Raw genomic sequence first — 11,139 nt, 5'->3', positions numbered from 1 at the left:
GTTTACTGAAAATAAATGCACAAAGCTCTTAGACCAATACCTCTCCCTTTACAATGCAATGATTTGCACATACACAGAGTCAGAAAACCCAGCATGTTGAAAGAATGATATATCAGTATTATACTGGTTATCCACTAAAATTCAAGATTTTTTTTATTTATCAGTATATGGTTGACATTATTAAATATTTAATCATGCATGCTTACATACCCTATTTTTACATTTAGATTATCTTTGCAATTATTTAATGTTCACTTAAATTTAATTTTTAAAAACACTAAAAATTGTTTAATATGTTTAGCAAATCTCAAAATATCCACTTTTTACTGAAAATTATGTTTTGAGGCCTAAATTCACTTGTAGAAGATAAAACAACTTATTTTATTTTATTTTATTTTTTTAAAATTAATACAGACAAAATTGTATGGTCATTTACGGGTTATACTTTGTAAAATCAACAAAAAAGCCCAAGTTATATTAAATACTAGTGATGTGTCTCTAGTGACATCTGCTCTAATGATGTTTGCATATGTATGCATTTAAATATGGCTTTAAAGGAACTTGCCTCTATTTGAGAGTGTCTAGAGTTAAACAGTTGAGTTTTACCGTTTTCGAATCCATTCAGCCGATCTCCGGGTCTGGCGGTAGCACTTTTAGCTGCAGCTTAGCATAGATCATTGAATCTGATTAGACCGTTAGCATCTCGCTCAAAAATGACCAAATGACCAAAAAATGACTATTTTCAAAAATAATGGCGTGTTCCTTTAAAATGCCAGTACACTATTTTTTTTTTTTGCTGTAAAGCTGTTATACAAATAAAGTATACTAAAAATGAATTGAATAAAGACCTTTTTACCTTTAAGGTAGGCCAGGCAGTACTAAATCAGTATGAGAGATCAGTAACTGAGGGTCATGTAATGGAATTTAGAACCACGTCCAAAGTTGAAGCCTGATCCGCTGGGTTTCCCCTTTGATATGATGAGGTGTCTAAACTATCAACACAAAGAGCTGTGCCAAGCAAACAGCTAGAAGTGCTTTCTCAATGACAATAGGCTGGCACAAGGTGACAGGCTACAATAAAAAAAACAACAACAACCGTGTAATGCTCATTGCAATGTCTTACATCAGATGATTTATTGTACATGATTTTGGTGGTGGTATTAAATTAACAAATCTCTCATGGTCTCTCATGACCGGTTTCAGCTAATCTTTTGGATGATTCCTTGACCTGAAGAAACTCAACAGCCAAGACAAACGGAGTTAATAAATCCAAGTCATGCCAGGATTAGGTACAGTAGGGTGACCATACGTGCCATTTTCCCAGGACGCATCCTGGCCAGTATTTCTATATTGCCTAAAATATCTAGGTTTTGGCTTTGTTTGCGTGTGCAGACCGATCGGTGTATGACATCAAAATACCATACAGACGGTTCCTTATGCTTTCAAAATGCTCTCGAGGTATTTTGATGTCATACACCGATCGGTCTGCACACGCAAACAAAGCCAAAACCTAGATATTTTAGACAATATAGAAATCCTGGCCAGGACGCGTCCTGGGAAAATGGCACATATGGTCACCCTAAAGTACAGATATTCAAGGTACAGATATTCACCAGGCCCCATATCTCAAATATTAAGATCCAATCCTCACTCATTAATGCAGTAATTGTTCACCGCATAAGACGATTAGACATGTCCACAAGTATAGTTCTGGCCTCACACCATTTACAGGAAGTGTAGTCTTATTTATATTCTTTGAAGGCTTTCGGAATTTAAAAAAAATAAATAGCAATAAAAGAAAAGAAATGAAAGTATAACACAACTAGTAGCTGTGTTAATTAAAAAAAATTGCCAAAAAGAGTTCTTAGTAAACCACTTGTATTCTCAAAAGCTGAACGTTTAGGATGAGTTTCTAGCCATTGCTCTGACTACACATCTGAGTATTTCTACTACTTTCTCTGTTCCCTTCTAATCAAGTGTTCCTTTCAAGATTTAGGCCGGATAAGGAATGCCGCCTGACCTCCCAAAGCTTAGCGCTCATTCACAAACCCGTGACTCAACCGTTTAATTTTTTGGCATTAAAAAAAAACCCGAGATGGAAAATGTAAAGTTTTTTTTGTGTGTGTGATTTTGGGCGATATGCTGTTACAAATGCAAGCACTCACGCCATTGACAGATCCACGTGTCGTAGCGAGCGATGTCCGATTCGTAAACGATCAGTCTGTCGCGTGACTAATGAACGAAAGCCTCGGAAGGTAATTATGTTCCTCATAAATTATTTTTGGCTGCATTTGATGAATTCATAAGTTGGAATATGATGAAGATTGCGTAGGTGAACTTGTTCGGGGAATTTGGCTGTTGAAAATTTAAATGAACGCAGTGACCTGAATGAGCAGGGTTGCCAGGTTTTCACAAAAAAACACGCAAAATTGCTACTCAAAACTAGCCCAAAACTAGGCAATCGCGTTTCGAGGGGGATCCCCCGGTAAAAATCGAATTCCGGTGGGGTAAAATGCACTTTTTAAGTGGGGTTTCCCAGGCAAAATTCGCATTTTATGAGCTAAATATCACGTTATTGGGGTCGCTTAAACCCACGGCAACAGTGGGAAAGCCGCGGACTTGGCAACACTGTGAGTGAGTCAGTAAAATGATCCGATCTTCCCATCAGTACTGAATCATTCAGAATGATTCGAAGTCAACTGTCCGAGCAGTTATATGATTGATTATTTTACTGAACCAAGAAATATTTTTTCGAACATGAGTCGATTTGTAATAAGCCAAAAGCTATGACTGAGTAAGAGTAGGCTATGGTAGAAAGAGCATCTGAGAATATGAAAACGATCTTTTAAATACGAATAGCAGAACTGTTGTAAGTAAATGCACTAGAAAGCTGTATCTGATGTAAATGCGAAGTATAATTAAGTTCTAATTTACTTATTTTTGAGTCATGTCAGCAATTAACGGACTGAGACACAAATTACAATAAAACATTTATTAATAACACAACGGCTTAATATGTATTTAGAAGTGGTTCTTTGAAAACTAGATTTGATTCGGAGAAATGAGTCGGCGAGTTATACTAATCACAAATGTGCCTTGCAGTGATTGAGCACTAGTCAGGTTGAAATGGCGCCACCGTGTGTTAAAAATAAACACCGCCACTCTCCGTCAGTACAGGAACAGAACGTTCAACTGTGACGTCAAACCTAGAAGCAAATCTAATGTACTCGGTGTTAAAAATAAATGTACTCAAAGTTAATAACCTAATGAAAGCATTTCTAAATAGCCTTCATTTGGTAGAATGAGGCTAGTACATGACAAAAGACGAGTTAAAACCTTGATCTCAAACCACCAGGAAGCACGTCCACTCAATACTTTATTTACAATGTACTGTGATATAAAAAAACACAGCTTCCAACCTTTTTGGGAGTTTTTATTTTCTCACAAACCAAGGTCTGTTTACAAAAAAAGAACACAAAAATAAAACGTGTACCTAGGTATTGCATATCATGCTGGCAGTCATAACTGCATGCAAAACAACATGACCAACAATTATAATACGAAAAAAACAAAACAAGAGGCCAATAAAAAAAAGGTTACAACTGGTATTAAAAATGTTTATATAAAAGGGTTTTTATTTAATTAAGGTGTTGTTTTTACAAGTAGGTAACAGTGGAGCAGTTCACTTTCAAGGGGCAAAGGAAGTCTCTTTAAAACTAGTCCAGAAAGACACTCAAGGAAAGTACGTCAATTACACATTCACACAAAGAGGACCATTCTGCATGTAGAAAACCCAACAATAAGAAGCCCTTTAACAAATACAACGTTATCAAATTTCAAAACTATACAATATACCACAACTGAACTAATACAATTACTATAGAATTACAGAGTTAAACTACAGAAATGCAGAATGTGTAAATTATGGCTTTTATCAAGTTTAGAACTCTACACATCATGAGATGGCATAATCTGTCAAAATGGATGAGGGCTTAAAAAATAAAATAAAGTTGATTTTTTTTCCCCACGAAAGAAGTGCCCTCCAGCTCAGGTTTCACAAGCCTCACCCTAATGTCACTATCACTGAACAGATCTGAAAGCATAATCTCTACCCATATCCACATTAAACTATGAAACAAGGACATATTCTACCTATACTGCAAGGAAGACAGTGGGTTCATAGCCATATTGTAGAAGACATACAGTTGAAATCAATATGGCAGAAATCAAATCTCTGCCACTACACATTGATCCTTCCAGCACTGTAGTAAAGAGACCCAAACTCTGTTAACAAAACAGCAATACATGTATTTTGGACGGTAAATTATGAAGCTTAAATCTGAAGTTTATTATTTGATTGCTGAATTAAACCAGTCGGAGAACTTGATCAAAGTATGGCATGAGATGAAGAGAAGTGGAAGGACTAGGTGTTGGTGTGTGGCGGCTCCTCTCCTTCATTGTGGATGGTGGTGTCTGGAGCTCCGTGGGCCAGTGAGGACTTGGACGGACAGCCTCAGTCCGCACTGACCTGCGTGGTGACCTGACCGTCAGCCGTCTGGTTGGTGGACTGAATGAACATGGGCTGGGTCAGTTCCTGTCCCGCCGGCATCGTCACCTGCTGGATCTGATACAACTGCTGTAGAGTCACAAGAAGAAAGGGAGGGATGTGTGTTAATGAAGTGATAAATATCTGCATTGAAACTGTAGCTGTGGCTGTAATAAGGCTACCAAAGTTTGGTGGGTTAAGACAGAAGAGCATGTAATTATAACATATAGAATAGTATTATAAAACACTGTGTTCTATATTAGAATATTCTATATTATATTTTAATACAAGACATATGTATTTTAATATTTTGATGCTAAATGCAAAAGTTTGGGGTCAGTAACTTTTGTTGAAATAAATTCATACTTTTAATTCAGCAATTATGCATTAAATTGATCAAAAGTGACCGTAAAGAACAATTTCTATTTCAAATATATGCTGTTCTTTTTAACTTGCTATTCATCACAGAATCCTGAAAAAAACTTATCACAGTTTTTGCAAAAATATTAAGCAGAACAACTGTTTTCAACATTGATGATAATAATAAATGTTTCTTGAGAAGAAAATCAGCATATTAGAATTATTTCTGAGGGACCATGTGACACTGAGTAATGAAGCTGAAAATTCACGTATTCACAAAAACACATATTCAAATAGAAAACATTATTATTTGAGAAAATAGGTTAATATAATAATATTAACATTTAATTGTAATGTACCCTTTTCACAAGACTGTGATGATGCGTTTAACGGTCATCAGCATCAAAGTTTTTCATATTTGTATTTTTAAAAAAATGTATGTACATTTATAACACTATTCTTTGTATTATATCACCTTTGCATCAAATTACAAAAAAACTAGTTTACGCTAATGCGCAGGTGTTTCTAATGCAGCGTCTATGGGAGGGATGGTAAATTTGACATCGTTCTCTCTTCTGACAGCCGATATCAGTCTCTCTCAATTTTTTTCCTTTTATCGAAAGTCAGGAAAACACTAACGTGGAGTTTTTCTATTGCTATTTGAGCAAATGAGAATGCAAAAAATATATTTGTGGTACTCTCCCATTCACCGCTCTTCAAGTTAACCCAACTATGACGACTTCCGCTGCTGAGAAACCCAGAAATGTGAAAAAGGTCCATACAATTTTACTGTATATTTCATCAAATAAATGCAGCCATGAACATAAGACATTTTGTCTTACTGACCCCATACTTTTGAACAATAGCGTGTGTGTGTGAAAGCCTTAAAAAAAAAAAAAAGGAATTACCTGCCCATCAGTAAACTGGCTGAACTGTTGCTGACCCTGTTGTACGTCTGTCTGTGAAATCTGTGAAAGAACAATTCAACAAAATGATACCCGTCAATTTAATTCAATTCATCAAATGAAGGAAATGTATATTATGTGAAATTTACAATTGTGTAACATCTGCACCATTAGTGTCACCAAATGAAGTACAGTATCCCTAACTTGTGCCCATTAGTTGAGCTAACATTGTTAACCATCTAAGATGATGAGTTACCTGCTGAGTGTTTGTTGCAAGCGTCTGTATTTGTCCTTGAACAACCTGTGTTCCTGAGACGGGCTGAGCCAAGCGAATATACTGCAGCTGGCCGGTGTTGAGCTGCACCTGCAGGACACCACAAGGGGGCAATGAGGAGCACACATCATTACCTCCAACTAACAAGCATGTTTGCCTGGTCTTCATGTAGCACAGGTGTGCCGCCTTCCCTATTACCAATTTATAATCCTTTTGAAAGGTCCAAATGACAACAACAAAAAGTTACATCTTCTCTCCTAAGTTCTTACTGGAATCTGCTGGATCTCTCCCGTGTTGGTGATGATCTGCTGCATAACCTGCATCGTCTGTCCAGCCGACTGTGCTGCCTGCGCCTGAGCCTGTCCCTGTGCAGCGGCCTGCACGATCTGCACCTGCTGGCCTTCTCCCACCTGCATGGTCACTGGAGCGCTCTGAAAGAGGAAGGATAAAAGTCTGTGGGACTGCGGATTCCAATTTACATACAAGTTGCGTTTCGATCTGTTGTGTGCCTTTCAAGTCTCTTTCAGCACGAACGCTGGAATAGACCAAGTAGCATTAGCATTACAGCTCACTGTACTGTGGGCTGGGAAGGCCTCCAAAAGAAAGTGAAACTGAAGACGTTTTGAGGAAAGGGGAGAGATGCAAGACTGTGACCCTGGGCCTCTCGTGTTGAACGGAGAAACCTGGGCGCTGACTGCAGAGGTGTGACAGATGATCTCTCGTCTTCAGGAACTGACACCCGATAGGTGACAGCAATTTATTAAGCAGCACAACTTTATCTGGCTTGAGACCTGCAGTGACCTCATGAAGCATCAAGTAGAGGGCATATGAATTACAGATTTTGCCCTGTGTGAATAATATCTGCTCCTCTTTTTGGTTTTTGGTAGGAGAAAATGGTGACTTCTGCATTCAGTTAACCACTTAGCTAATCTAACATATCAGACACAATACCATTCAACTGTGTTCAACTGTGATCTTTAATGTTTTTTTTTTGTTTTCTTGTTTTCTTTCTCACTAAGACTGCATTTAGTTGATCAAAAATACAGTGAAAACATTGTGAAATGTTCTTCCAATTTAAAATAACTTTTCTATTTAAATATATTTAAACATGTCTTTTATTCTTTTGATGGCAAAGCTGAATGGTTAAACCCTTAATGTCCATAATATTGTTATAAACTTCAGCACAAAGCTGTTTTCATATATAATAACAGTTTTCTCATTGCAAAATGTTATAAGGTTCCTTTTGAAGTCTCACTTTCAGTAACCACAAGATTGAAGCTCAAATCAATAAACACAAGGTCTGTGGTCACATCGCACAATAGAGAAAAATTCCTATTGATTACTGCTAAGACCATATTACAATATCTAAACGGACTAAACTATAACACAACAGTACTTTTTTCCATTTGAATATGGATAGTTTACATGATCAGTCCAGCAGTGTGACATGCTGTACTGTTAAACAACTTTATTACATTTTTATGGCCCCATATGAATGTCAAATGCTTGACAATTCAAGTAAACTGGCAAAAAATTCCAATGTGATTAAAAGTCTTGAAACCCCTGCTACCAGTAAGTTAATAATAATAATAAATATAAAAAAAGTAAAAAAACACAAAAAACACACGTAGTACAATTCATACAGCCAATAACAGGACTGACCTTAACGCACTAACACATTTTTGCTGCATTGTTTAATGTATAGTAGGCCTATATAAAATGGATATTTTTGCTGATGTATTGTGCTTTGAAATGCAGTCCTTATTCAATTGTCATGAAAAAAAAAAAGCAGTGAAAAAGCTCCTTTGTGTTTCAAAGAGGGACTTTTGGTGGAAAAATAGGGGCCTTTTTGAGGGGTTTGAGGTGTTTACCGTGATAGGGGTCGCCTGTGATTGAGCAATCTGCACCTGCTGCAGCTGCTGCATGGTGGTTCCTTGCAATACCTGAGGAAGAGGAGGAAATAATGCGAGAAAGAGAGAGTGAACTTGACAACACAACAAGCACATGCAAAGCGCATTCATCAATGTCATATAGACCTTTTTCCTGAGTAAACGGTGAGCGGCGCCATGATGGATTCTAACTTCCGTTTGGGTGCTCTCATGTTCCGGTCTCCATAGAAATCCATGTTAAAACGGGGTAAAAAAAGATTGACTGAATTGAAACTTTTTCAATATAACTAAATCTGAATGTGAGCAGGGTTAAGCTGTGCTGTTGTTTGCTGCCACAGTAACAGCAATAAGCTAAAGGAATTCCTTTAAAGTACTTGTTTTGCGTACCATAAAATCTGTCCATGTCCGGCACTGTATGCATGGCTTGCAGTGCTTAAGTTAAAATACCGAGTGTGAAATAATAAAATAATATGTTAAAATAATGTGTGCTTTTATCATTCTGTGGACAAAATCCCGTGAACTTCGCCCTGATCGGGAGCTGAATGTGCGCTCATCTGTTTTCAATGCAGCAAATGTTGCGTCGCTTCATGTCATTCCCACTCATTAAACTATGACAGGTCCTTTACTGCAAAAAGATGGTTACTGCGACAAAAAAAATCTATTTTAATATATTTTAAAATGTAATTTATTCCAGTGATGGCAAAACTGAATCTTTAATGTCATATGATTCTTCAGAAATCATGTTTGCACTAAAATACTTAAGATTTAAAAAATACTATTTTAATATAGCTTTTTTCAGGATTCTTTGATGAATAGAAACACAGCACTTCTTTGTAACAGAAACCCAACATTACAAAAATCTGTACTGTAAACTTTGATTAATTTAAAATTTTTGATTTAATTTTAATCCTTGCTGAATATAAGTATTCTTTTTAAAAAATCTATAAATCAGCATAAAGTGAAAAAGATGGGAAAAAAAACCGTATCTGTTGCACAATGAAGTTCACATGATATTCCAAATTTGCTTATTAGATTAGTGACCTAGAAATTGTCCACAAACAAATATTTTTCTTGATTTTACATCAAAATGTTTTGGTTTTACGTTTTTCAACATTTTAAAACTTTATTTTCAGGTTGAAATTCGATTTTGAATCTCCTTTCATTTTGGCCTGACATTTTTAAACCCCACTGTATATATTTGTCCCAAGTGCTCTCTAAGGTGACTGCAGCACAACTTTGCCCAAGTCTGACAGGTCAGCAAACTGCAGCTTGCTGAAGCAGCACTGATCTTTAGAGAGAAAATGAGGTTCACCACAGAGAAGAAGAGTGAGAAAGTGAAAAAGATCCTCACACTGGTGGAATTAAACCAGTATAACCTAACAAAATCAAAAGTTAATTATACAAAAACAAAAAAGGAGAGGCGTGGAGAGGACTGCTGTGTTAATGCTAAGACGCTGGACAGATATCACACGAGAGAGTGACTGGACTCTCTACCGTTCACCTGATAGCAACGTGTGAATGACACCTCTGGGCTTTCAACCTTCACCAATCATGTTTCAAATGATCCTGTAATGGGCTGATCAAAGTAATCAGGGCTCAAGTGTTGTGTGAGAGAGTAGGTACGATAAAGTTTCAGCCTTTTGTCCACCAGACCGTAGTATAATATACACTAGGGTAATTACAAGGGCAAACAGTGTCCTCCAGATGCCAGTTTTCTTTCCTGTATTGACATATTTCCAATAAACAGGAAGTTTGGGGAGGACAATCAAAAAAGTAGGCTTTAGCTACATCATAGCCATTATATCATGATTTGCATGATATCATATATGTGCTGTTTTTTCTGTGTTAAACGTGTATGCTTACTAAATGTTAATGATAGCTGGGTCCAAAATCACATGCTCTCTGAATAGGCAGGTACTTTGCAACTGCTAAAAAAATATATAGTATGAATGTGTGTTGTATGAATGCACTCGACATGCTAATATTCAGCATGATGTCATTGTCATGTGACCTATCAGTATCCATCAGATGTGTACTTCGGTCAACATTTCGCCTAATGTTTTATGAATACAGTGAAATCGGACACACTACTCTGTTCACATACTGTTTTCCACCTACTATATGGAAGCGAATTATGCGATTTCGAGTCTCAACGTTGATAGTTAAAAAGTTAGACTCTCCATATATACGTTCTTGGGTTTGTGTTGAGTGTGTGATGATTACCTGGCCCTGTTGGGGCTGAGCGATGATAATCTGTCCAGGCTGTAGTGTGGTGGCGGTGGGAGCAGCCACCTGCTGGCCTTGCTGTTGACCTTGGACCTGCAACGCACTGGGCTGCTGCGCCAGAGTGAAGTAATACTGGACCGGCTCAGTCGGGGCGACGGACTGACGCACTTCCTCCTACACAGACAGGCACAATTATAGAGAAAGATATACCTTATATTGCAGCACACTTCAACAGGATCTTCATAAATGCAAGAGAGCATCCAACAATCCCATAAACACACACAGATGAAATCAAGAGTTCATAAGGCCTATCTGCTGACTTGATTACATCTCCATAAATTATTTTTGCGCTGTAACACTAGAGGCAGGATAAGGATAAATTACTTCTAGGCAAAACAAGAGCGAGTAATGCAATCTTCTAGCTGGACAGAAACGAGACCTTTAACCGCATCGTAATGGCAGGCAATCAGCTGTGCTATTCTGACACAAACGTTTGTACCCAGAAGTGTATCTTTAGATTTAATCTCCATCCATTCCTGAAGATTTATTTGTGACAAAGAGAGTAAACATCCCTCTCCCAGCTTGGTGATGTCACAGCTGAGAGTGTAGGATGTTTACACACCTGGTCACACACACACAAAAAGGCCACAGGACAATAAAGCCATCGGGTCGAACAAAGACGGCACTTTAGCTGAGCTAGAAGGGCTCGGATCATTGGATATATTGGGTAAATTCCTTCTTTCTACATGTGCTGACTATTCACACCGTGGCATTTCAAGTTGTTTTGTTTTTTTTAGTCTCTGGCATTCCTGAAAGAATTAAAAGTTCAATTTAAGGAATGTTTGTTTTGTTGTATTGATTTCCAAAGCTTTTTGGAGATTTTGGAAATATATATATATATATATATATATATATATATATATATTTATTCTTCACTCC

At 37.2% G+C, this 11,139-nt stretch overlaps 1 protein-coding gene across 7 annotated transcripts in view; it reads right to left on the bottom strand.

Moving 5' to 3' along the window:
• Positions 1 to 3,804: 3,804 nt before the first annotated feature.
• Positions 3,805 to 11,139, bottom strand: part of nfyc (nuclear transcription factor Y, gamma) — a 38,845-nt gene continuing 31,510 nt past the window's right edge. For 5 of the 7 annotated variants that reach the window (XM_016509767.1, XM_016509772.1, XM_016509769.1 and 2 more), the window contains exons 6-11: positions 10,198 to 10,374; positions 7,957 to 8,028; positions 6,355 to 6,516; positions 6,068 to 6,175; positions 5,815 to 5,874; positions 3,805 to 4,636 (exon numbers count right to left, since the gene is read on the bottom strand). In XM_016509767.1, the coding sequence (XP_016365253.1) occupies positions 4,514 to 4,636; positions 5,815 to 5,874; positions 6,068 to 6,175; positions 6,355 to 6,516; positions 7,957 to 8,028; positions 10,198 to 10,374 (702 nt within the window). In that variant the 3' untranslated portion in view covers positions 3,805 to 4,513. The remainder of the gene's footprint in view (positions 4,637 to 5,814; positions 5,875 to 6,067; positions 6,176 to 6,354; positions 6,517 to 7,956; positions 8,029 to 10,197; positions 10,375 to 11,139) is intronic. The other 2 variants (XM_016509773.1, XM_016509774.1) reach the window with 1 other exon arrangement.

This window comes from Sinocyclocheilus rhinocerous, unplaced genomic scaffold (genome assembly GCF_001515625.1).
Source record: "Sinocyclocheilus rhinocerous isolate Xijiao unplaced genomic scaffold, SAMN03320098_v1.1 scaffold53, whole genome shotgun sequence".
NCBI lineage: Eukaryota > Metazoa > Chordata > Actinopteri > Cypriniformes > Cyprinidae > Sinocyclocheilus > Sinocyclocheilus rhinocerous.
This window is presented reverse-complemented; position numbering and strand designations above follow the sequence as displayed.